At 42.2% G+C, this 27,652-nt stretch overlaps 2 protein-coding genes and 1 long non-coding RNA gene across 12 annotated transcripts in view; 1 reads left to right on the top strand and 2 right to left on the bottom strand.

Annotated features, from left to right (window-relative positions):
* Nucleotides 1–9,975, bottom strand: part of LOC109913683 (torsin-1A-interacting protein 2-like) — a 45,364-nt gene extending 35,389 nt beyond the window's left edge. For 2 of the 5 annotated variants that reach the window (XM_048601634.1, XM_048601638.1), the window contains exons 1-6: nt 9,916–9,975; nt 8,857–9,254; nt 3,702–3,782; nt 2,121–2,177; nt 1,250–1,312; nt 334–423 (exon numbers count right to left, since the gene is read on the bottom strand). In XM_048601634.1, the coding sequence (XP_048457591.1) occupies nt 334–423; nt 1,250–1,312; nt 2,121–2,177; nt 3,702–3,782; nt 8,857–8,908 (343 nt within the window). In that variant the 5' untranslated portion in view covers nt 8,909–9,254; nt 9,916–9,975. Of the gene's footprint in view, nt 1–333; nt 424–1,249; nt 1,313–2,120; nt 2,178–3,400; nt 3,543–3,701; nt 3,783–8,856; nt 9,608–9,915 lie in introns of those variants that run through there. The other 3 variants (XM_048601637.1, XM_048601636.1, XM_048601639.1) reach the window with 3 other exon arrangements.
* LOC125484156 lies at nt 9,106–16,665 on the top strand. Its single transcript, XR_007262999.1, has 3 exons — nt 9,106–9,204; nt 13,980–14,454; nt 16,171–16,665. It is a non-coding gene; the product is annotated as an uncharacterized LOC125484156 (long non-coding RNA).
* The window catches only part of LOC109913682 (torsin-1A-interacting protein 2-like), a 36,023-nt gene continuing 24,076 nt past the window's right edge, over nt 15,706–27,652 (bottom strand). For 4 of the 6 annotated variants that reach the window (XM_048601642.1, XM_048601643.1, XM_048601641.1 and 1 more), the window contains exons 9-10: nt 26,710–26,814; nt 15,706–16,893 (exon numbers count right to left, since the gene is read on the bottom strand). In XM_048601642.1, the coding sequence (XP_048457599.1) occupies nt 16,130–16,893; nt 26,710–26,814 (869 nt within the window). In that variant the 3' untranslated portion in view covers nt 15,706–16,129. The remainder of the gene's footprint in view (nt 16,894–26,709; nt 26,815–27,652) is intronic. The other 2 variants (XM_048601644.1, XM_048601646.1) reach the window with 1 other exon arrangement.

Raw genomic sequence — 27,652 nt, 5'->3', positions numbered from 1 at the left:
CTCTACACCTTGTTATCTCAGATTCTCCAGCAACTGCAGTTCCTACTATCTCTATAGCCAAGCTCTTCCTATTTAAGATAGCTGGAGTAGATAAAATAATTTAGGGATCTTCAAGCCACTTCTCTCATTCACCAGCAGGAATTTGACATCATGTTTGTTTCTTGGTCAGATGGCACACTGTAGGTGCGAGCAACAGATTATGAACTAGATGCTGAGAATTAGTATTTGAGAACGGTGTATAAAGACGACGTCTGCAGATTCGCCAAATTTACAAGAACAAAAATCAACAAAACAAAAGATAAAATACTTAAGGGACTCTGAAATAAGCCCTACCTGTGTTAGACCGTAACTCCAGATCGCCTTTAACAGGAACAGAATGATCATCTCGATTTTCTTGGGGCTGTCTCCGAGCAGAGAACCTACCTTAAAATAAACGGCAAAAGATATAAACTGATTAGACCATTAAATAAGTAGATACAAAACCAAAAAGTGAAAGTCATTAAAAAAAAATCACAGCAAGGAGGAAAACAAACAAACATTCAGGTGTCCAAACAAAAACTCCTCAAATCTGCTCGCAAACCTTCTGCAGTAAATACATGGGCCACTATGTGTTCACAAATGGATTGGTAAGATTTTATTTTTTTGTTAGGCAGGGATATTAAGGTAATGGAACCAAGGTGGCTAGGTGGAATGAAGATATACGCCAGCCTGTAATTTAGTAAATGGCAGGAGAGGCTGAAAGGGTTGAATGGTCTCCTGCTACACCTAGAAAATCTGGTGGTCCAGCACAGCCAAATGTCTTGACGAGAGAATCAGCTTTTTGTGTGATTTTTGGTTTGCTAATCCAACGACTGTTTTGAATTTAAAAATTTGCAAACTCTGCACAGCATTTACCGTGGAAAGGAGCTTCAGTTGCAAGTAACTCATATTACTTTCAAAATTCACAAGTTACATAGCTTTGCTGTAAAGCAGCTGCAAAGTGCCAGTGGGTTAAGATACAGACTTCTTGTTGTGTTCAGTAGTTGATGGGTATCTGCTGTAGACTGTAAGAAGGTGCTGTCCAGAGACTTGGACCTTCTTCTGTTGTGGGTTCAGGATGCAGTTCAGAGTAAGAACTGGTAACCCAGGGCAACCTAAGCAAATCTTTATAACTGCTGTTGATCAGCACAGGGCAAAGGGAAAGCTCACTCAGCTAGTGTGGCATTGAAAACCCTGTAAAATTAGAAGTGAACTATCAGAAAAGAAATACCTTTAAGAGACTTCTTCTGAGATTCTGGTAATTCTGAACTTGACGCATGTCCTGAATCAGTAGCTGAAAAGGAACAGCCAGTATTACAAGTAGACCAAACTACCGTAAAATCATCAGTGATTCCCACAGATTTTAAGCCCTTGCTCACCTGGAGGTAGGTAATAATCTGCAAAATGTCACACACCAAGAGTAGGCACAAAACTAGTACTGTCAAGACAGAGGAGCAGTGCAGTAGCTCTTGTCTATCTTAGGGATGATCAAATAGGGAAACAGAAGAATAGAATATCTATGAGGACTGAGCATAATGGCAAAACAAAGCCAAAGGGCTGCTGGGCAACAAATTGCACTAGTCATGATGAATCCACATGATGCACTATTGTTCTGAAGGGTAGTAGGACTCAAAATAATAACTCTGTTTCATCTCCACAGATATTGCCAGACCTGCCGAGTTTCTCTCGTAATTTCTGTTTTTGTTTGTTTCAAATCTTCATAGTCAGCTGGAGCAGGGGTGCCTCCACATTTAACAGCCTCCCTCCTTCTGTTCAAGACAACACAGCAATTTACTTGCTACCCCTTTAGTTGTGCGACCAGATGAAAAAGGTAGTAGAAGCTCATGGCGAGTGTTAGAATCACTTCTGACGCTGAACTTGGAAAAAAAAAAGCCACAGAAATTACTATTTTACATAACTTGAACTGCAAGGTTGATTTAATGAAGATGATCCATTCATGGTAAGATAATTGCAAGTGAAGTTAATTGTGTGGGGAGCTCATAGTTTTCTTCAGCTTGGGGACCGATTATCTGCTCACTGAGTTAGTAATGACAATACCAAACCTCCAAAGTTTAAAAGAAATTGAATTAGAAAGAACATACCTTTAGGAGATTTCTTTGGAGGTTCTGGTGATTCTGATTTCATTCCATAATCAGAATCTGAAAGGGAATCACTTGCATCACAACCAGAGAAAAACAGATTTCTTTCAATTTTTTTCATTTTACTCTTTATCCTTGCTCATACACATGACAAATAGACTTACTTCCAGGCGAAAAAGAGAGTGAATAAAATGAGACAACATAGGTTTTCACATTAGCTGCCTCCTTCCCACCCCATATGCATATACACACCACAACACCCCCACTGTCTGAAAATGGACAAAATATGGAAACGTCCTCAATTGCTGACAGTTCCACCTGAGGTCCCACCTAATCAGCATTATAAATAATTTGTCCCAAATGTTACAATGCTAGGCCACCCATAAATTGCCTGAAATAAATAATCCTGTTTAATCACAAATCATGGCTGCATACAATGATAAGGCAGAACCTTCTCTCTTAAGCAGCAGCAGGATAGGTGTTGGGAACGGAAGATAAATATTCCAGTTGGTGTTGGAGAAATAACCATCATCTTGCTGCTATCACAGGGTCATAAAGGGTCAATTAGCATCCATTTAAGAGCATCTTCACACTATTGCTGCAATTAAGTGGTCATCGCAAGAAAGACTGCAGCCTTCCCAACTGGTAAAATAGAGCATTGTCTGCTGCACCAAAAATTCATCTTGCCTACTGCTCTGTCACCAGGAGTCTCAGCACCTGAAGCAACACTGCTACTCACTGGGGCAGCCAGTGTCCCATTAGTCAGCAACTTCAGATGGAGCGAGACATTGCTGTCCCAGGAGTGATGAACCAAGAAGCCTATCTGACGAATGCGAGGTGCCTGATAGGCATGAGATCCAGTTGGCTTTCCTGCTCGTGGTGGTGAGTGGTGTTACACACACCATACTACCCATCACCACACACTTTGAAAACAAAATTGGCATGCTCAGCCTTAGACAAAAGGATTGGGGGCAATTTAATGTCAGTTAAGAAACTGACAAGTTTGGATACAACACTTGTCAATGTACAGCAATAGTAGGTGGGATGGAAATTAATATTCCATCCAATATCATGGGGTTCCCCATTGGTAATTTTTGTTAAAATTACCTGAGGAATTTGTACTCTCACAAAACATTTCCATTGTAGGAAGATCAATCTGTAATACAGGGCTTTTGCTGTACCAAAAAGGCCTTAAATATTTTGGATCAGAAGAGAAAACTCAAATATCAGATATCTTAAATCATGATCACTCCAGTTATATACCAACAAAGCAGATTTCTAACCTTATTAATGTTGGAAATGTAGCAAATATACTGCGGTCCATCAGTATTGAATTTAATATAATTTGGATCCACAATTGCTTGAATCAAAATGTCCATTTTCTTCAAGTTACCTAAGTGGGAACAATTTTCTCACCTTCCCACTCTGCAGAAAAGAAAACAACCAAGGAGCAGAAAGTACTTCAAATCTGTTCAGTTCCTAAATAATGCTTAGAGTTTTGGTAACTGCAGTTTGTCCCAAACTTCCAAGTCTCTAAACTTGTGACAACAGGCAAATGGGTCACACATAATTAAAGCATCTTACCGACGTTTCTTTTTCTCTGGTTCTTTATTGGAGAACGCGATGTCACTTTTATTCCAGCATAACTCTTCTCTCTGGAGGATCCTGTTTGGAACATAGTGTCTATAAATGGCAGTACATTTGTAACTGTTCCTGTTCCTTAACAAAAACTAACTAGCATTCACCGAGATCAACTGTTTACTGTTTGGGCTGATGTCACTGCATAAATAATGCTAAACCAAATCACAGTTTGTGGATCAACTGCAAATACAACATATGAAGTTAGTGTTAGGGAGGTGGGTGAAGGCACTGGCTTTGCTTGTTTGTTCTGCGAGGACTGCTGGATAACACAGACTTCTCTGTTTAGCCCAGGACTGATCGGGATTCTAACAGCCAGGTACTACCCTAGCTTGTATCATAGCTGACAGCGTCTGCGGAATACTTAGCAATGATTCAGTTCAAATAAAAACCGAAAAGAACTGCGGATGCTGTAAATCAAACAAAAACAGAAATTGCTGGGAAAGCTCAGCAGCAACTGTGGACAGAAATCAGGGTTAACGTCTTTCTAACTACACATGGCCGGGGGAAGAGTTGTTCAGCACCCCAGGCTGGAGAAGGGGCTAGTCCAATGCAGGGGAAGATCAAGTACTGGGGTTGGAGGTGAGGTTGAGTGTGGCAGAGAGGGCCAAGTGAAGGGCTAATCGAATGCTGGGGGCAGAATCAAAATGGGAGGAATTTGAACACACGATGCTGGGCAGTGGTTTTCTATAGCTTGCACTATCTCATGGTTTGGCATCACTCAACTGTGTTTTGGCAAACCTAAAACAAAAGAGGCTGAAACGTCTTCAAGTAAATGGATACTACCGCTTTGTTTTGAGGGAGAAAGCTACAAAAGGATGAAGCTAGCTGAGCAGTTGACTGGAATAGGGCTACAATTGGTATCAATGCACCAGCTCAAGAGAGGGGAAGGAATGAATGGGCCAAATATTCACTTGGTGGAGGGGAAAATGGCATTGGGAAAGTCAAAAGCTTAGCATTCTTGGCAGCAATTTTAAATTTGGACACCTAAGCAACCAAATACTAATTTTGAATGGTCTCCTTCAGAACGCTTGGGTGTAGTCTATCTGGTCGAGGTGATTTATCTGCCTTCAGCTTCCCCAGCACCTACTCTTCAGTGATGGCCACTACACCCACCTCTCTTCCCGAATCTCTTGAAGTTCTGGTATGTTACTGATGTCTTCCACTGTGACAATCGATGCAAAGTACCAATTCAGTTCCTCTGCCATTTCTTTGTCCCCCATTACTGTTTCTCATTTTCCAATGGTCCAATGTCCACTCTTGCCCCTCTCTTACCGCTTATATATCTAAAAAAAACTTGCAATCTTCTTTTACATTTCTAGCTAGCTTACCCTCCTATTTTATCTTCTTTCCCCTTACTGTTTTTGCATTATCTTCTGTTGGTTTTTAAAGGCTTCCTAATCCTCTGGCTTTCCATTAAATCTTACTTTTTCTTTTGCTTTTATGCTGCCCTTAACATCCTTTGTCAGCCACGCTTGCCACATCCTCCAGAGTATATTTCTTCTTCTTTGGAATGAATTTCTGCTGTACCTCCTGAGTCAGCCCCAAAAACTCTTGCCATTGCTGCTCTGATGTCTTCCCTGTGAGGCTTCCAATCATTTCTGGCCAATTCCTCCATCATGACTTTGTAGTTGCCTTTACTCTATTGTAATACTATTCCATCTTCTCCCTCTCAAATTGCTGGATGTGTCATGTTGTGGTCACTGTCCTCTAGGGGTTCCTTAGCCAGAAACTTACAAATCAACTCCAGTTCTATTCCCTAGTGAGCTCTACCACATGCTGTTCCAAAAAAGGAAACCATCTCGTCAACATTCCACAAATTCCTTTCCTTTGGATTCACCACCAAAATGGTTTTCTCAGTCCATCTATATACTGAAGTCCCCATAATTATTCTAATAGTCCCTTTCTTACATGCCTTTACTATCTCCTGGTGCATACACTACCCCACATTCTGACTACTCCTATGAGGCCTGTACAAAAATCAGGGTCATTTTTCTTTTGCAGTTCCTCAACTCTACCCACACAGATTCTGTGCCTTCCAACCTTATAATTACTTCTTGCTTTCGATTTAATTTTATTTCTTACTAAGAAGGCAGCTCTGTCCCCTCTGCCTGGTTTTTTGATAGGATGCATATCTTTGGATATTTATTTCCTCCCTTAATCCCCTTGCAGCCATGTATGTGATACCCACATCACACATACCAATTTCAATCTGCACTGAAAGCTCATTTTGTACACTGCATCCATTTAAAGGACAACACCCTTAGTCCTGCATTGACTGCCTCCTTTCTCACAGTTGTCCCCTTACCTGCTGTGCCTGAAGTGAAGCTACCATACAGGTCTACTTGTGTCTAACAGCATAAGCAGCAAGTGATAGATAGAGCCAAGCGATCCCACAACCAATGGATCAGCTTTAGGTTTTACAATTCTTCCACATTCAGCCATGAATGGTAGTGGCCAATTAAACAACTCACTGGAGGAGGAGACTCCACAAATATCCCCATCTTCAACGATGGAACAGCCCAGCACATCAATGCAAAAGACAAGGCTGAAGCATTCCCAGCAATCTTCAGCCGGAAGTGCCGAGTGGTTGATCCATCTCAGCCTCCTCCAGTGGTCCCTAGCAAGACGGATACTAGTCTTCAGCCAATTCAGTTCACCCCACATGATATTGCAAGTGCTATGGGTCCTGACAACATCCTGGCAAGAGTACCAAAGACCTCTGCTTCAGAACTTGCTGGTCCCCTAGACAAGCTGTTCCAGTATGGCTGTAGCACTTGCATCTACCCAATAATGTGTAAAATTGACAAGGTATGCTCTTTACACATAAAAGCAGGCCAAATCCAATCCAGCCAATCATCACCTCATCAGCCTACTCTTGATCATCAGTGAAGTGATGGAAGGTGTCATCCATAGTGCTGTCAAGCAGCACCTACTCAGTGATGCCCAGTTTGGGTTTCACCAGGGCCACTCATCCCCCAACCTCATTACAGCCTTAGTTCAAACATAGACAAAAGAGCTGAGTTCCAGAGGTGAGGTAAGAGTGACAGCCCCTGACATCGGGGCTGCATTCGACCGAGCATGGCATCAAGGAGTCATAGTAAAATCAAGGAGCAAACTCTCCACTGGTTGGAGTGATACCTGGCACATAGAAAGATGGTTGTAGTTGTTGAGAGGTCAGTCATCTCAGCAAGAGTTCCTCAAGGTAGTCTCCTAGGCCCAACCATCTTCAGTTGCTTCATCAATGGCCTTCCCTCCATCATTAGGTCAGATGTGGAGATGTTTGCCAATGATTACACGATCTTCAGTGCAATTCATGACTCATCAGATATTGAAGCCGTCCATGTTCAAATGTAACAGGATCTGGACAACATCTAGGCTTGGGCTGACAAGTGGCAAGTAAAATTTTCACCACAAAAATGCCAGGCTATGGCCATCTCCAAAAAAAGAGAGAATCTAATCACCACCCCATTACATTCAACGGTGTTACCATCACTGAATTCTCCACCATCAACACCCTAGGGTTTGCTATTAACTAGAAACTTAACTGGACTCACCACATAAATATAGTGGCTCCAAGAGCAGGGCAGAGGCTGCAGTGAGTAACTTACCTCCTGACTCCCCAAAGCCTATCCACCATTTACAAAGCACTAGTCAGGAGTGTTGCGTGCAGCTCCAATAACACTCAAGAAGCTTGACATTACCCAGGACAAATAGTCCGCTTGATTGGCACCACTTTCACAAGCATCCACTCCATCCACACTCGGTAGCAACAGTGTGTACTGTGTACAAAATGCATTGTTAAATTCATGAAAGATCCTTAGATAGCACCTTCCAAACTCACGACCACTCGCCATCTAGAAGGGGAAAAGGTGCCAAAATACACGGGAACACCACCACCTTCAAGATCTACCCCACTCCCCCAAGGCACTCACCATCCTGACTTGGAAATATGTCCCCAATCCTTTACAGCTGCTGGGTCAAAATCTAGAATTCCCTCCTTACAGGACATTGTGGGTCTCCCTACAACTCATGGACTGCAGCAGTTCAAGAAGGCAGGTCACCATTACCTTCTCAAGGAGGCAACTGGAGATGGTCAGTAAATGCTGGCCAGCCAGCAATGTCCACGTTCCATGAGTGAATACAAAAAAAAAGTAGACAAACAACCTGTTAATTCATGTCATTGTCTTATTTATTAAGAGAACGATAAGGTGGTGTTTAGATAGTTTACTTCTCGAATAATACTTCCTAAAAGTGGTTGCTCACATTAACAACTACAATGCAATTGCTTATTGTTAACTGCCCAAATCAAATTGAACATGTTCTGAGGAAGGGTCACCGGACCCGAAATGTTAACTCTGATTTCTCTCCACAGATGCTGCCAGACCTGCTGAGCTTTTCCAATCATTTCTGTTATTGTTTCTGATTTACAGCATCCGCAGTTCTTTCAGTTTGCAAACATCAACTTATATTTAGCAATTACATAAGCAAGGCAAAAAAAAAAATCTTAATTGACAAAGCAAATTTTCGATGCAAGACTGTGCTTTTAATCCAATATTTACACAGGGTACTTTTATGTATATTTGGAAATAAATGACTGTGGCGTTTAAAATGTCACCTCATTCTCCTGCCGTAGCAGCTTTGGATACAGTAATCTCCTTCGGCTACGATAATCTGTTTTAACAGAGCTCTAATCTGTATTTAAATTCACACTAATAACCATTGCCAGAGTCTTCGAGGCCCACATGAGATGACAGTCAATCTGAGCTCCAGGCAGTCACTGTCTTGGAGAGAGAATGAAAAAAAGGAAGTACCATGTTTTAAACACTTGCGATAGCTCACCCTCAGGAAACCAGTTACTCTCCACCCAATTTATTAAGCAGACACAAAATAATCTCAACCTTGTTAACTTGGACTAAAGGGAAGCGTCTCTGGATTTTGTACACTGATATTTACAACATGAATTGAGTCTGAATCGTTTCCGGTTTCTATTCTCAGACTGAGCAAATCCCCTTGACGATTAGATTCACACAATCTCGCTTAACTAATTAAAAAAAGAACACTCCGTACACACATGCCCACTTTTTTCTCCCACTCTCACCTCTTAAATCCTTGACTCGGGCACTGGTACTTCTCGTAAATCTCACGCTCATTTTGGATTCTTTCACTATCGTTCAACCCCGTTGAAGAACCACTCCTCCGCCGATCTTTTCCGCGTTGTTAACGTTTCCCTCCGGACAACACACGAAGCACTCCGCCGTCACACCGGATCTGATTCCGGACGGACGGATTACAGGGCAAACATAACTTCCGCTTTTTACTTATAGAGTAGTTTCCGGTCGGATAAGTCCCCGCCTTCTTGGCGTTTACTGGTGGTGTGAGGCTTTCACATTTAAAATGTACCGGTCGGTCTTTCATTTCAGTTCCTTGATACCACCCTCTTGTACTGGTATTCTCCTTTCAGTATTTTAACAGTCGTCGGGAAGATGTCTCTCTGTTCTTGCGTCGAGAAAATAACAATGTTAACCGTTAGTGTTCAAATATTTGAATTGACGCCGCGAGCTGCAAGTTCTGAAAACCGTTAAACGGGCCGCCGGCTGAAATTGTCCTTTTCAAGCAAAAGGACTTTATTGAAAACTACTCCCGTATTTGTGTGCGATAATAGATCTGAAAGAATAAAAAGACGCATCTGGGTGCTTTTCACCACTGCCAGTGCCCCCGATTGAAGTAGTACAATGTCAAATTGAACTTTACAGAGAGATTCCACATTTGTAGGCAGGCTCCTGAACTCTTCAAAGTGACTGCTTGCGTAGATTAATGTCTTCAATCTTTTTTCTACCCGACACCGCGAATGTCAAGAACGCCCCTTTATCTTGGCCCTAATATGAGCAGAAAATAAAGCTGCAAATAATAAGCCCACCTGCCAGGGGAGAGAGAGAGAAAACGGGCGATAAATGAATGTTTCAGGTAGCTGGAGACTTTTTGTCGGAACTGGGAGAAGCTGAAAGCGTAATAGGCAAAAAGAGCCTTAGGTTATCGTTGGAAGAGCATTAAATCAATCCGCAAAGTACACACAAAACAAAATGGGAACAATTGCCGTTAGAAATTGTTGAACCATTCCCCCGTCCTTACTGCTATGGATGAAAAATATGAATCTCACCTGATCTTCTAGGCTTGCTTCTCAACATGTTAGGCATGACCTCCCTCTGATGAAACCATGTGACTATCCTAGATCATCAAACCTAGCCTCTGCAAGTAGAGATTAATTCTCTCCTTTAGAATTTTCTCTATTAGTTTCCCTACCACTGATATGAGACTCACTGGTCTGTAATTTCCTGGTTTATCCCTACCATCCTTCTTGAAACATTGAACCACTGTCCTCTAATATCGTGGCAACTAGAATTGCACTCAGTATACCATCTGTGGCCTGACCAATGTTTTATAATATATTAACTTCCTTGCTCCTATATTCTACTCCCTGGCTAATGAAGACAAACATCCTGCATGGCTTCTTGTCTACCTATACTGACACCGTCAGGGATCTATGGACCTGTACACCAAGGTCCCTTTGTTCCTCAATATTGTCTAGGAACCTATCATTCATTGTGTATGTCCTGTTATTAGACATCCCAAAATGCAGCATCTCGCACAGATACTAGACTGTAACCTGAGACTATCCTCTTCAGTATCAACAACACAACCAATTTTCCCATCGTCTGCAAACTTACTAATTAAACCTTCGCCATTCACATCTAAGTCAGTAATGTACATAACTAACAGCAAAGGTCCCACTACCAATCCCGGTGGTGCACTGTTGGTCACAGGCTTCCGATCACAAAAAAACAACCCTTCGACATCACCCTTTTCCTCCTATTTGCAAGCCAATTTCAGATCCAGTTTGCAAACTTGTCTTGCATGGTTTGTAAATTCTACAAGCTACCTTTAATTCGACTACTTGTTAAGAAATCCCACAGACTATCAAATATTTAAACTTTATTGCATGTAGCAACCAAAATTAAAGCTCTATTAGTCACCTCAGGTGACCTTCCACCCACAGCCTCCAACCTCATCGTTCCCCAACCCCGCACTGCCTGCTTCTATCTCCGTCCCAAAATCCACAAACCTGACTACCCTGGTCGACCCATTGTCTCCGCCTGCTCCTGCCCCACCAAACTTATCTCCACCTATCTCGACTCCATTTTCTCCCCCTTGGTCCAGGAACTCCCTACCTACGTCCGTGACACCACCCATGCCCTCCACCTCCTCCAGAACTTCCAGTTCCCCGGTCCCCAACACCTCATCTTTACCATGGACGTCCAGTCCCTATACACCTGCATTCCCCATACAGATGGCCTAAAGGCCCTCCACTTCTTCCTGTCCCGCAGGCCCGACCAGTCCCCCTCCACTGACACCCTCATCCGCCTAGCCGAACTTGTCCTCACCCTCAACAACTTCTCTTTTAATTCCTCCCACTTCCTACAGACAAAGGGGGTGGCCATGGGTACCCGCATGGGCCACAAGCTACGCCTGCCTCTTTGTAGGTTACGTGGAACAATCCCTCTTCCGTACCTACACTGGCCCTAAACCCCACCTCTTTCTCCGTTACATTGATGATTGTATCGGCGCTGCCTCGTGCTCCCACGAGGAGCTCGAACAGTTCATCCACCTCACCAACACCTTCACCCCAACCTTAAGTTCACCTGGACCATTTCCAATACCTCTCTCTCCTTCCTGGACCTCTCTGTCTCCATCTCTGGCAACCGCCTACAAACCATTTCAAGCCCACCAACTCCCACAGCTACCTAGAATACACCTCCTCCCACCCACCTTCCTGCAAAAATGCTATCCCCTATTCCCAATTCCTTCGCCTCCGCCGCATCTGCTCCCAGGATGAGGCATTCCACTCCCGTACATCTCAGATGTCCTCGTTTTTCAAGGACTGCAAAGTCCCCCCCTCAGTGGTCAAGAATGCCCTCGACCGTGTCTCCCGCATTTCCCGCAACTCATCCCTCACCTCCCTCCCCGCAATAACAACCAAAACAGAATCCCCCTCATCCTCATGTACCACCCCACCAACCTCCGGATCCAACGTATCATCCTCCGACACTTCCGCCATCTGCAATCCGACCCCACCCTTATCTGCTTTCTGGAGGGACCACTCTCTCCGGGACTCCCTTGTCCGCTCCACACTCCCCTCCAGCCCCACCACACCCAGCACTTTTCCCTGCAATCGCAGGAAGTGCTACACCTGCCTCTACACCTCCTCCCTCACCCCCATCCCAGGCCCCAAGAAGACTTTCCACATAAAGCAGATGTTCACCTGCACATCCGCTAATGTGGTATACTGCATCTGCTGTTCCCGTTGTGGCCTCCTCTACATCGGGGAAACCAAGCAGAGGCTTGGGGACCACTTTGCAGAACACCTACGCTCGGTCCGCATTAAACAACTGCACCTCCCAGTCGCAAACCATTTCAACTCCCCCTCCCATTCCTCAGACGACATGTCCATCCTGGGCCTCCTGCAATGCCACAACGATGCTACCTGAAGGTTGCAGGAACAGCAACTCATATTCCGCTTGGGAACGCTGCAGCCCAATGGTATCAATGTGGATTTCACAAGCTTCAATATCTCCCTTCCCCCTACCGCATCCCAAAACCAGCCCAGCTCGTCCCCGCCTCCCTAAACTGTCCTTCCTCCCACCTATCCCCTCCTCCCACCCCCATCTCCTACCTACTAATTTCATCCTGCCCCCTTGACCTGTCCATCCTCCCTGGACTGACCTATCCCCTCCCTACCTCCCCACCTACACTCACCTCTACTGGCTCCATCCCCGCCTCTTAGACTTGTCTGTCTCCTCTCCACCTATCTTCTCCTCTATCCATCTTCTATCCGCCTCCCCCTCTCTCCCTATTTATTTCAGAACCCCCTTCCCCTCCCCCATTTCTGAAGAAGGGTCTGGGCCCGAAACGTCAGCCTTCCTGCTCCTCTGATGCTGCTTGGCCTGCTGTGTTCGTCCAGCTCGGCATCTTGTTATCTCAGATTGTCCAGCATCAGCAGTTCCTACTATCTCCAAAATTAAAGCTCCTCAACACATTAAGCCCAATTTAGCTATTATCGGATTAAAGGTAAAATTCAGCTACAATACCAACCAACGGCATTTGTCTCTGAATATTCCAGGATTCGATCCTTGTGCAGTATGATTCTTCGGAGTTCTGCTGCCATAGAATCCTAAAATCGATTTCTTAAAGGATTTTCTGCCTTATTAAGCTGTGGTGTGACATTATTTGTGACACTTCTGAAGTCATCAAGTCCATGGCCTGCTTTCTTATCAGGAGTAGATTCTCTTTTTTGTTTCGTTTGCTGTTAGCTGTCAGTTCGAAACAAAGCCTGTCCTACCATTAACTCCTTCAGTTCTTATGCATGTAATCTTAATTGCCCATTTGTCACAAGGCAGCCAGTTATCAGGCAGTTGTTACCTCCTCTCTCCCAGGAAACAATTTGTTAATGTTGCTTTGACTCCTTATTCCCAGGGATGCTTAATTGCTTTCAATTCCTTTATAACAGTTTATAGCAGTGTCCTTTTATCATAGGAAACAGTTTATTCCAGAAGAAAATTATTGCCAGTTCTTTCAATCCTTGAAAGGTTATTAAATTCTGATGTTTCATCCTTTGTATTTGTTCATTTTTTTTATGATGATGAACAAACAGCAGTATAATTAACCAGTATGCCAATAAAGAAAATAAGCTATTAGTGTGAAATTACACCTGTTGCAGTTTTAAGATTATCACATCTTAACTGAGTTAATTACATTTTTAGCTGCTGCATTTGTTGCTAACACCAACAGCAAATCATAACAGTAATAAAAATAAGATATATCCAAGTACAACAAACAATAACAACAAGATGTGAAATAATGCAAATCCAAGTGACTGTGTATAAAGTACTCCCCAATTCCAGATATTGTCCCACCAAATATGTTCCTTAATGTTTTTAATATGACTTTATTCTCTGACTATTCTGCTGAACCTTAAGATGTAACCTGTGCGTCTTTCTTAAAATCACTTTTATTCCTTGCCAATAAGACACAAAGACGGAGAACCTGGAGTGAGATTGTTGTCCCTTGTATCCCTGTTGCTCTGGCATTGATGGCTACTACATTGAAGTGCAGGGACATGGACACATCTGGTCGTGTGCTATACTAATTTTTCATGTCATTTTCCAGCCTCTCCATGCAGACAGGCAGACACATGCATGATGGAGCCCGCACAGTACTGATAATCTCGGTGGCCTCATCCATCCTTCAGTCCAGGTTACTGACTGCTTCTGACAAACCTGCCTGCTGTTGCTGTGCCTAAGTATTTTGACAAGGTCATTAACAGCCGAGGCTATGGGATTACCTTCTGCTTGAGACTGAGCAGGTGTCGGGTTGTTTCTTCCTTGACCAATTGTGAAGATACCTGAGTAATGTACTCATCACATTAGACTCAGAAGTACAATCTAGAAAGAGAATCCACCAAGGTGAAAATCCCTCGGCTGGTGGAGAGTGCAGATGAAAACCTTGCCAATGCATCCATGACTGGCTTCTGCCTCAGAAGTGTAGGTTTACCTGAGAGTCTCCAACATTCGTGTCTTAATTGAGTTTTGCTGAATCCTGCTTGTGATTGCAGAGAAGAGATAGAACTAATAGTGTAAGACAGGTAAGCACTTGTGCAGCTTAATGAATTAACGTTGGTGGTAATGGAAGAGCAATGCAATGGACCTGAGTGGGTTGGTTGGCCATGGAAATATCCCCAACCCGACATGAGCAGTCACACTCTTCTCCAGTGAAATCCAATAGATTTTCCTCATTTGCCATTATGAGTCCTGTATCAACCATTCCGCACCAGACTTGCCCGACTCAGCCCAGTTGTGAGCCAAATTTTCCTGCAGAGAGACAAGATGAGGAACAGAGTATGAAGAAGATGAATGGAATATCAGTTAGCTGTGATGTTCGGTGTCACCAGTGAGTGAATGTGAAACTCAAAGGGCAGGAAGGATCTTTAATTTGGGAGGATGAAGTTGCCGGGGGGGATAGTTGATTAGGGAATACAATGCATGCAGTAAAGTTGTAGTCCATGAGACTTGTTAAAAGGCATGTGTAATGGCAGAATTGTAATGAGTGATGGCCCTGTGAGTATAAGATAGCAGAGAGTAGTTGGTGGCACTTACCCTTTTAGTGTAATGAAGATAATTAACCTTTTTAAACTGTTGTGATTGCAATTCACTGGCACACTACACTGACCTGAGCTGCAATCTAGGTCCAGGCTGGCTGTGACTAGTGGTGTGGCTTCCTTTACCAATCAACAAGATACAATCCTGCTGTCCTCTCCACCACCCTGTCCACCAGCACCTCCAGGTCCCTGTTGGCGAACTGAGGAGATAACTTGCCTTTCTCGGTCATTTCCTTGAAGATAATGTTGCACAATCCCCACATGAAAAGTAGTTCCTGGCTTGTTCACAGCACGTGCAATGGTATATAGCTGGTCTTTAAAATGGTGCCAGCACAGCAAACATTAGAAGGCCCTGGCAGCGACAATCACTTCTGCCTCTCCTGCTGCATAATTACACAGGGCCCAGATACATAATTAAAGAGTGAAAGATTGCATAAGAAAAGTCACCAGAAGCCATGGCAAACAGCACCATGAATGTGAGTTGATAAAATTAGTTGAAAGTGAGAAAATTCAGCCCATACCAGTTAGCATACTAATGATCTATTCATGCACTCGATCAATTGATCTGCAATTTGTTAACTAACAAATGTTCAGTTTTAAAATTCCATGTTAAATTTAAACTAAATTTCAATTTGAGAAATACCTATAATTACCAAAATATTCCCATGCCTAGCAAATTTGCATCTTTTACTCTCTATTAATGTTGCAGTGTATTTACACAACTACTCTATCACCACTATTTGACAGTCAGCTTCTTTATTCAGTTACAGATTTAAATTATACAATAGCAAATTAGTTTTTAAAATATACTTAAGTTTACATAGCAAAGTTTAAACCATCATCATTTATTCAGTTGCAATATCATTTTCTAGCTATCAGGAGATAAATTTATTTGTGATAATTGAAGAAAGCTGTAACACTAGATGCTGGAAACCTGAAATAAAAACAGAAAATGCGGAACATACAGAAAGCCAGTCAGCATATGAATCAAAAATCTTTAAAAATTCAGATGAGATCTCCTTGAGCAAAATTCACAAAATCAAATTCTAGGTAATTAATTAACAAAATAAATTTCCTTTTCAAGACTTATGAGTTCTCTGTGCATGTAATTTGTTTCTTTGATAAAATTCAGTGCAAATTTTGTGATGCCTCCTCAGAATGTTCACGTATGTTTACAGCCATTCTCTTCAATATGTTTTTCAGGTTGGACAGGCAATATGACATGTGCAATGCGACTCCACAATCCACTGAATTTGTCAATATCCAGGATATTATATTGCCCGGTCTGACTGGAGATAGAAAATTTTGTCACAAGAAAATCATAGACTCTTTCTTCCAGAAGACCAAAGTTTAAATTTGGGTCTAATTTTTCCTCATCCACTAAAATTGTGATTAAGAGGGATACATCCTTGAAGGCTGCATTTTCATGATCACAATATTTGTAGAAAAGAAGAGTAGATGGGGGTGGCAGATCTTGGAAGTGATGAATAACAGCTGATTTTCCACCCGAACCAAACCAAGACATTAGTTGATTATCTAGATCTAGCTTCACTTCATCACTGTTTAAAAACTTTTTACTCGATCCTTCAATTTCCAGAAACCTGGAATTGAAAGCTGAAGCGTAAGCTCCAGCGATTCTGCCTGTGAGGCAATGCATGGTTTCATTTGCATTCCAAGCAGCTGCAAACATTAAAATGGATGGCTCAGAATGGATGGTCATGTTAATGTGTTTCTGCAACATTATCTTGCTTTTTTTCCACAACTGTTCATCCTGATTTGGAAAACTCTTCTGCACTTTGCCAAAATTGTGCAAGAATATGTTGAGTTTATTTTCCACAACTTCAGATTCTTGCTGATTCAGAAAATTCAACATGACACAGGCGATTGGAACCAACAAAACTGCTACCAAGAAAACAGACGGTTGCCCTTCGGGAATAGAAAAAAGTTTCATTAATATGCAGGTACCAAGGTTAATGTTTGCACAATAATGTCAAATAAAAATGCAGTGGGCACAAACAAATCTTTATAAGAGCTAGCAGCATAATACTAGTAAAATTATCATGAGTAAAGTACAAAGATAGTGCAGACAGTAAAGCAATATTCTTAGTGTTACCAAATCACGAGGCTTAGGAACTCTATGATGATCCAAAGCATTGATTCCAGACTGTAGTCTGGGCTTCAGTTTGGGGTTGACAAGACATTGAGAAAAAGAGGCTTAGAGCTGGGGAGAGCAATACAAAATTAATTTTTATTGAATATATACCACAGAAAATGGCCATATGGTCCAACCAGTCTATACTAGCACTTATGTTCCATTTGAGCCTCTTTTCATCTGTCTAACTCTTGCCCACAGTGGAAACATTCTCTCTGTATAATCCATCAAAACCTTTCATTCTCTTCAAGACCTCTAACATCTTTTCAACAGAATACAGACACAGTCCGTTCATTCTTTCTTGAAAAGAACGCCACACAGTTCTGATACCCTCATTCTAAATCATTCTTGTAGCATGTTGAGTGCCTTGTTATCCTTTTTATAATACGGTGAAACAAACTGCATACAATGCTCCAAGTATGTATGGCAAATATCGCACAAAAATGCACCGTAGAAATAAACTATTAATTCTTTCTTTTTATTTAGATTTTAATTTTCTGTTTGCCTGTTGTTCACTAATGTCCTTCAGGGAAGGAAATCTGCCATCCTGAACTGGTCTAGGCTACACGTGACTCTAGACCCAAAACAATGTGGTTGACTCTCAATTGCCCTCTAAAATAGCTGAGCAAGTCATTCAGTAGTATCAATTGCTACAAAGTCTCAAAGAAATGAAACCAGACGGATCACCTGGCATTGACCTAGGGACCAGAAAAGACAACAGCAGAAATAGCCCTGTCAACCCTTCAAACTCCTCCTCACTAACATCTGGGGGCTACTGCCAAAATTGGGACAGCTGTCTCACAGACTAGTCAAGCAACAGCCTGACATAGTCATACTCACAGAATCATACCTTACAGACAATGTCCAAGACACTGCCGTGACCATCTCTGGAAATGTACTGTCCTATTGGCAGGACACACTCAGCAGAGGTGGCAGCACTGTGATATACAGATGGAACAGCATTGCCCTGGGAGTTCTCAACATTGACTCCAGACCCCATGAAGTCTCATAGTTTCAGGTTAAACATGGGCAAGTAAATCTCCTGCTGATCAATGCATACCATCATCTCTTGGCTGATGACTCAGTACGCCCCCATATTGAACAACACTTGGAGACAGTACTGAAGATGGCAGGGGCACAGAATGTACTGTGGGTGGGGGATTTTGATGTCCACCACCAACAGTGGCTCTGCAGCAACATTACTAATTGAGCTAGTCAGATCCTAAAGGGCACAGCTGCTAGACTGGGTCTGCAACAGGTGGTGAGGAAACCAACAAGAAGGAAAAACATACTCGACCTCATCCTTACCAATTTGCTGGCTACAGATCCATCTGTCCATGACAGTATTGGTAATAGTGACCACTGCACAGTCCTTGTGGAAGCAAAGTCCCACCTTCATATTGAGAATAACCTCCATTGTGTTGTGTTGCACTACCACTGTGCTAAATGGGACAGACTTCAAACAAACCTCCCAACTCAATACTGGGAATCAATGAGGTGCTGTCGGCCATCCACAGCAGCAGAATTGTACTCCAGCACAATCTGTAACCTCATGGCCTGGCATATCCCCCACTCAACCATTACCATCAAGCCAGAGGATCAACCCTGGTTCAATGGAGAATGTGGGAGGACATGCCAGGAGCAGCACCAGGCATATCTTAAAATGAAACAGTCAACCTGGTGAAGCTACCAAGCAGGACTCTCTTATGTGCCAAACAGCATAAGGAGCAAGTGAATCACAGAGCTAAGCAATCCCACAGCCAACAGATCAGATCTAAATTCTGTAGTCCTGCAGCATCCAGTCAAGAATGGTGGTGCACAATTAAACAACTCACTGGAGAAGGAGGCTCCGCAAATATCCCGATCCTCAATGATAGAAGACACATAGACTCAACAACACATCAGTGCAAAAGATAAGGCTGAAGCATTTGCAGCAAACTTCAGCCAGAAGTGCCGATTGGATGATTCATCTCGACCTCCTCCAGTTGTCCCCAGCATTTCAGATACCAGTCTTCTGCCAATTCGATTCACTCCATGTGATATCAAGACACGGTTGGAGACACTGGATATTACAAAGACTATAGGCCCTGACAACATTCTGGCAATTGTACTGAAGACCTGTGCTCCAGAACATGCCACTCTCCCAGACAAGCTCTTCCAGTACAGTTACAATACTGGTATCTACGCGACAATGTGGAAAATTGCCTAGGTATGTCCTGTACATAAAAAGCAGGACAAATCCAACCCAGCCAATTATCACCCCATCAGTTTACTCTTGATCATCAATAAAGTGATGGAAGGTTTCAAGAATACTGCTATCAAGCAGCACCTGCTCAGCAATAACTACTCGGTGACAGCCAGTTTCAATTCTGCCAGGGCCACTCAGCTTCTGGTCTTATTACAGCCTTGATTCAAACAAGGATAGAAGAGCTGAATTCCAGAGGTGAGGTGAGAGTGACAGCCCTCAACATCAAGGCTGTATTCGAGCGAGCATGACATCAAGGAACCCAAGCATAACTGAAATCAATGGGTCTCGGTGGGGTGGAATCTCACTGACTGGATGTCACAGGACTGCAGAGTTTAGATCTGATCCATTGGCTGTGGAATTGCTTAGCTCTGTGTTTGATTTGGTCCTTATGCTGTTTAGCACATAACTCAGTCCTGTTTGGTAGCTTCACCAGGTTGACCGTTTCATTTTAAGGTATGCCTGGTGCTGCTCCTGACATGTCCTCCTCCACACTCCACTGAACCAGGGTAGATCCTCTGGCGTTAGAGTCACACCTGACACATAGGAAGATGGTTATGGTTGTTGGAGATCAATCACCCTCAGCTCCAGGACATCTCTGCAGGAGTTCCTGAGAGTAGCGTTCCAGGCTCAACTATCTGCACATGCTTCAGCAATGACCTTCCCTCCATCATAAGATCAGAAGTGGGGATGTTCATTGATGATTGCACAATGTTCAGCACCATTCATGACTCCTCAGCTACTGAAGCAGTCTATATTCAAATGCAACAAGATCTGTACAATATCCAGGCTTGACAAGTAAAAATAGTGGCTACAAGAGCAGGTCAGAGGCTAGGAACACTGCGGTGAGAAACTCATCTCTTGATTCCCCAAAGCCTGTCCATCATCTACAAGGTACAAGTCAGGAGTGGTCCCCACTTGCCTGGATGGCTGCAGCTCCAACAACACTCAAGAGGCTTGACACCATTCAGGAAAAGGATTCCACTCCCACCACCACCAATGCTCGGTAGCAGCAGTGTGTACTATCTTCAAGATGCACTGCAGAAATTCACCAAAGATCCTCAGGTAGCACCTTTGAAACCCACGACCACTTCCATCTAGAAGGACAAGAGCAGCAGATATATGGGAACACCACTACCCATGAGTTCCCCTCCAAGCCATTCACCATCCTGACTTGGAAATATATCACTGTTCCTTCACTGTCGCTGGGTCAAAATCCCGGAATTCCCTCCCTAATAGCATTGTGAGTCAACCTACAGCAGGAGGACTGCAGCAGTTCAAGAAGGCAGCTCACCACCACCTTCTCAAGGATAGTTAAGGATGGGCAATAAATGCTGGCCAGCCAGTGACACCCATACCCCACAAATGAATAAAAAACATTTAAGCTGAAAGCGTAATTGGGTTTAGCACACCACAGTTGCTAATAAAGCTTGATCTTGCTGTCTGACTGCCATATCTGCATCACGTATATCAGACTTGAAAGTATTAATCTAGGTGATATTTTGGATTACTCTACAATCAGTCAATATCCAACTTTTCCCAGGTATTGAGACTGAAATGTTTCAATACAATCTTCATATTCCTTTTTCCTACACTTGCTAGTCTGTACTAAACTTTCAAGACAACTGTAGTTCCCTGCTGTATTCTGAACTTTAAGCAGCTAGATTCAACATTTCCACCATTATCTGTATAATTTTATGTTTTAGTGATGTACAGAATTCTTGGATGAACACTGCAACTCCATGTCCCTTTTCTAGTTTTATTGCCACCCAATGTTATGTTTGGGGGAGGCGATAGCCTAGTGGTATTATCACTGTAACTGTTAATCCAGAGACCCAGATAATGTTCTGGGGACCCAGGTTCAAATCCCACCATGGCAGATGGTGGAATTTGAATTCAATAAATATCTGGAATTAGGAATCTAATGATGACCATGAATCCATTGCCAATTGTCGGGAAAAACCCATCTGGTTCACTAATGTCCTTTAGGGAAGGAAACTGCCATCCTTACCTGGTCTAGCCTACATGTGACTCCAGACCCATAATAATGTGGTTGACTCTTAACAGCCCTCTGGACAATTAGAGATGGGCAATAAATGCTGCCTAGCCAGTGACACCCTGATCCTGTGAACGAATAAAGAAAAAAAATGTTCAACCCCACATTTTGCCTGGCCTGTAGCCCTGAACATGCCCCAAGAGCACTTTGTACATCTTACTTATCAAGAAATTTGTGAATCAATCCAGACACTAATGAAGTCTTTATCTACCTGTCTAGTAGTCTGGGGATGCTGGGATAACATGCAACAGGAGCTAATGGCTTACAACTGCTTGGCTAAAACATCAGCTTTAGAATGACACTTTGAGAGGTTTCCAGGTAAATTGTGCCTATGCTTCCTTATACTGGGAACAGCAAATTCCACATGCAGCAAGAATAAAGTGTATATATAAGACACCTTGGGCAAAACCTGTGTGTAAATGATCTTCAATCACTTCTTCAAGATGATAGATGTTGCTCAAACACTAATCTGCATTGCCTCACAATTTTAAAAATGATTTTTCCCTTCATTCTGATGTAATTGTCCATCCTGTCGACACATTGGAGATTGCATATTTGCTAATAATATCCCCTTACATCATTTCACCTGTGAAGGAGGTGATTAACAGTTAGAAAGAATCATTCAAAAGAAAGAAATTACAGGATATGATATTCTTCACTTTCAACTGGCGGGTGACAAACAATTGCAAGTTTAAATATTGCTTCCAAGAGGTAGAAAAGCTCTGCAAAGAAAGAAATAAAAAAGGATTTCTGAGCTCGACCACCGGCTGGAGTTACTGTAGCATATTCAGGCATTTGAGAGTAAGGTGGATAGCATGTTCAGAGAGGTGGTCATACCGCAGCTAAAGGCCTGGTGGCCCAAAGGAAGTGTGTGACTGCCAGGCAGTACAAAAGAAACAGGCAGGTATAGGAAAAGTCCGTTGCAGATCTGCTCACAAAGTGGTTTTCTGTTTTGAAAACTGATGAGGGTAGTTATCTTTGTCGTACCACGATGAAGAAGAAAGAAAGAGCAATAGTAATCGGGGTTAGTTACGCAAAATATGGTGTTTCCATGATTGTAGACCTGACTCCAGCACATTATGTAGCCTCCCACAGTCAAGGATATCACAGTGCAGCTGTAAGGCATTCTTTTGAGGTAGGATAAACAGCCAGAGGCCATGGTCTGCAGTGCTATAAATGACCTGGGCAGGAAGGGATTGAGGTCCTGCAATCAGAATTTAGGTCGTTGAATAGAAATGTAGTTGGCACCACCTCGAATGAAGTCCTTGCTAGATTATTCCCAGTGCCGTGTGCAAGTGAGTATGTATGAGATATGGAATATGAGGATAAGGCAGATAAATGTGTGGGTGGAAAAATAGTGTAGGTTCAAGGGATTTAGATTCCTGGCACATTGGGATTGGCTCCGGGGAAGATAGCACCTGGATGAGCTGAATGGGTTGCAGCTGAACATAGCTTGGACTGAGGTCCTTCCAGGCGTTTTGCTAGTGCTGTTGGGAGGCCTTTAAACTAACCTAACAAAGGTGTGCAAAACCACATCATGGCTGAAGGTAAAGTAGGATAGGGTGTTCATTATTCCGGAGTACAGTGTGTCAGGAAAATATGGAAAAGGAAGGAAGGGTGGAGGGCAAGCAAGATTGGTTAAGGAGATCATTGTAATGCTGGAGAAAGAGAGATGTTCCAAAGTGTTCACTGACAATTATTTTATAGTTACGGAACAAAAACTATATTGCTTGGTGTAGTCTACAGACCACCACTCTGTGGAAAGGATGCAGAGGAACAAACCTGCAGAAATAACACAATGAGAGGCCGTCATTATAGATTAATTGTAATGTGGAATGTTAATTACCCAAATATAAACTGGTCATGTAAGAGAAAATCAAATGGCAAGTGACCTAGATTGTGTCCAGAGGAATTTCTGACACAGAATTCACCCGTCCAAAAAGTAAGCACGCAATCTTGGACATGGTTCTCAGAAATGAAGTATGCCCAAGTGGATCAAGGGTCAATGGGGAACATGCAGAAAACAATGCTTATTGTATCATAAGGTTTAGCACAATGGAGGAGAATGACAACAGTCAATCTTGAGCAAGGAGAATCAAATTGGTGCAGAGCCGACTTAAATGGGGCAAAATAGAAGTGGGCCAGATAGATTGGAATGAAAGATTGAGAGGAAACAATGGATTTGCAGAACCAGCTACCTTAAAAGAGGAGATGGTTCTGATATCATCAAAGCATATTCCCCCTGAAGGCAAGGAGACGACAAAAAAAAATCCAGAACTTCCTGATGACAAAGGAGATTCAAATTAAGAAAAAGTAGATAAAGTATGCTTATGACAGGTGTCCTGTTTGAAAATGCAATTAAGGGCCAAAAATAATACAAAAGATAAGGAACAGCCATCACAGATTTCTAAAGGGGGAATCTTATTTAACTAACTTGCTGGAGCCTATTAAAGAGGTAACAGAAATAGTCAATTAGGGCAATGCTGTTGAGGTGGTGTCTGTGGACTTTCATGAAGGAGTTTGAAACAGCTATGCCACAGTCTTGAAAGAAACATCATAGATTATGGAATAAAGGGCATAATAGATTTTAAAAAATACTGTCTGAGCAATAAGAAACAAAGAGTAATGGCTAATGGATGGTTCTCAAGCTGGAAGAAGGGTTATACTGGAGTTCCGCACTCCAGTGAGTCAGTGCTACTGTTACAAAGTTGGGTAGAATAATTGTGAAGTGGAAGGCAGAAAGCTAAAATGTGTGGTTCCTTTAAGAGATTTGTGCTTTCTCTGTACTTAGAAATTAAAAAAAAAGTCCGTGAGCAGCAGCTCAGTCCAGAGAGCCTCAAAAATTGAAACAAGTGTATTAAAAAAGCCTTACAGATAGCAGGCAAAACAGCAGTCTTGTTTTGAAGTTGTGACAACGAGTTTGCATTTGGCCAATTAATTTAAACAAAGCATCTGGATACAGAAAGTCAATTGAATTTAAATCTCATGCTGTTGACAACCTGAAACCAATCATTTTATAATAAGTTGATTGTGTCATTACAGGTATATAAGACGAGGGCATTTGGAAAAGTGGGGAGAGTCCAATGCCACCTGCCTCAGAGAAAGCCAATCTGATTAATCAAAGATATCATGGTATTTTAGCTCAAAGTCCTCATTGAAGAAATTATAGAGATAAAACATCCCTAACAGCAAAATTAATGGAAGAAAGGTGTTTGTGCAGAGACTGGAGATGACAGAAAATTCCAGAAGACAGTCTGTGCAAACTTGGAGAGATTAAGTTATAATTTATTGTTTCTTATTAATTGGGTTTATATTAGTGGGACTTGTCTTTGTTTAAACAGCATTCCAGTAGAATTTAGACCAGTTAGGGAGTAGTTAGTAGTCGGGGTTGGCGGGGGGGGGGGGGGGGATTGTTGGTTTGTTAGTGATTTTTGTTAATTTGTTCATTATTGGGTTAAACAAATAAACTGTTTCTTGTTACTTGTAAAGTGGAGATCAGGGATTTTCTTTCTTTCAACTATTTTAATAGATTACAAGGGGAAAGATGAGCTTCTCATCTGGGTGTTTCAGGGGGTAATAACTAGAGGGGAACTGCTACTCCTGTCATAACAGATCGGGGCTTGTTTTATTTTAATTATCAGAGGGGTTCAGCCATTCCCTGTTGTAACATTACCATTCTTTCTTTTCCTGATATAAATGACCTAGATCTTTCTGTACAAGGGACAATTGCAAAAGTTTGCAGATGATACGAAACCTGGAAGCTTTTTAAACTATTAGGAAGACAGCGTATATAATATCAAAAAGGACAAAGACAAGTTAGTAGAGTGGGTGGATAGGTAGCAGTTAAAGTTCAATGTGGAGAAGTGTGAGCTGATGCATGGTTGTAGCAAGAACATGGACTCATGATATAAAATTACAATTTTAAAGAGGACACAGGAACAGAGGGACTTGTGTTTATGTAGGTAGAGATCATTGAAGGTGGCAGAACAGGATGAAAGAGCAGTTTAGGACGCACAGGAATATTCTGGGCTTAATTTACAAGTGCATAAATTACAACAGCAAGGCCATCATGCTGAACTTGCGTAAGACATTTGATAGACCTCAGCGAGATATTATGCTACTATTCTGGGTGCCCACCTGTATGAAGGATGTGACGTCTTTTGTGGAAAATGCAGATGAAATTTATAAGAGCAGTTTCAAGAGTGAATTAATCCAATTATGAGGATGGATTGAACACAAGAACTAGGAGCAGGAGTAGGCCGTCTGGCCCTTCGAGCCTGCTCCGCCATTCAATAAGATCATGGCTGATCCTTTCGTGGACTCAGATCCACTTAGCCACATTCTCACCGTATCCCTTAATTCCTTTATTGTTCAAAAAAAATCTACCTTTTTTTTAAAAGCGTTTACTGAAGTAGCGTCAACTACTTCACTGGGCAAGGAATTCCACAGATTAACAACCCTCTGGGTGAAGAAATTGGAGAGCTTGGAGAGGAGAAGGCTTACAGGAAATTTGATCGAGTCTTCTAAATTATGAGCGGACAGGGAGAAATTGTCAAGGCTTGTAAAAGCACCAAGGGCAAGAGAGAACAGATTTAAATTGTTTTGCTAAAGAAACAAATGTGATAAGAGACACATTCACACTTTAAGTGGTTTGGGTCTTGACTATACTGCAATGGAAGTGTGGATGTAGATACAATTGAGGCATTGGAGAAGGCATTAAATGATGATTTAAACAGAAACTATAAGCAAGGGGTATGAAAAAGCACAAGAATCATAATGATAATTTAGACAGCCAATGCGGATATGATGGGCCAAACAATCTCCCTCAAAATATATATATTTTTAATTATTCATTTGTGGGATTTGGGTGTTGCTGGCTAGCCAGCATTTATTGCCCATCCCTATTCCCCTTGAGAAGGTGGTGGTATGTTTGCATCTTTATATTAATCACGAATGGTTAAGCTGGATCATATTGAAAGTTTTCAGATAAATTGTATGATTAATAATATCGAGGGGAAAATGTGAACATCTGCTAGTAATGGGGTTGGGTGAGGAAGTGCTGAGAGCAGGAGTGAGGTTTGCTCCAAACTGTCTGCCATTAAATAAAATGGATAAATGTATCAGAGTACATTCCAAGCCCTCATTGCTCTACTGGGCAGGTGAGGAAGCAGGTAGTGTATCATGTATAACTGACTGCTTTTGCATAAAAACAAAAGCAACGTCAATCCACACTGTCGAACACAGGAATTATTTCTCAAAAACATCATTGCTTTCTCTCACTAAAGTTACCTTGATTTTTCTCATCAGCATCACTTTGATTATCCAACTTGGCCTGCTGCTGCAGGTTTCGCTCATTATTTTCCAGTGCTTCAGATTTCTGTTCGGGTCTGTGTCCTGTGACAAATAGAACTGATGCAGTGAAGAACAATCGTGCATTTAGACCAAGCAAAAAGTACCTTATCAAAAATGACCCAAACGCTCAAAGATTAAAGACTCTTCATTATTATGAAACACAGAACACTTTTCATCTATACTCACAAGATAAGTTCTGGAAAAGATTGATGACAAATTGGGGTAAAATCTGACAGACCGTCCATGAAACACTGTATTGCAGCAAGTGTGTACAGGCTGTGATCAAAAAGTGGTTCTGACGACAGCAGGTAAAGAGAGTTGAAGGTTCTCGCCTTCTCACCACAATAAGAAAGACTGGCAGCCAATTACAAGGGTACTCCTACAAGTTTCTATATGCATACAAATAGTAAAAGCATGATAAAAGGATGAACAGGGCTGTTTTGGAGGAAAAAACGGAAATTTACACATGCAGACAAGGGGAACGGCTGAGGTATTAATTGAATACTTTGCATCTGTCTTTTCCATGTTATAATGCTGCACAGGATTCTTTGGATGATCCACTGCCACACTTTTACATTTGTATCGCCTCCCAACGTTATTTTGAAACTCACATTTTGCCCAGCCTGCATCCCTGAATGAGATTATACAAATCAATGTGATACAAGAATATTTGTGCATGTCACTTATCAAGAAATTTATGTCTTAATCATCCACCACTGAAATCTTTGACTGTTTGGTAATTGGAGGATGCAGGTATGATTTGGAACAGAAGGTAACAACATAACTGACCACGTGGCTAAAATGTCAGCTTTAGAATGACATTTGGAGAGATTTCCAGGTAAATGATGTCCTTATCTTCCTTTACTGGGAAGGGGAAATG

The sequence above is a fragment of the Rhincodon typus genome, chromosome 10 (assembly GCF_021869965.1).
Source record: "Rhincodon typus isolate 14 chromosome 10, sRhiTyp1.1, whole genome shotgun sequence".
Taxonomy (NCBI): Eukaryota; Metazoa; Chordata; class Chondrichthyes; order Orectolobiformes; family Rhincodontidae; genus Rhincodon; species Rhincodon typus.
Note: the sequence above shows the minus strand (reverse complement) of the source record. Positions and strands in the feature narration are given on the sequence as shown.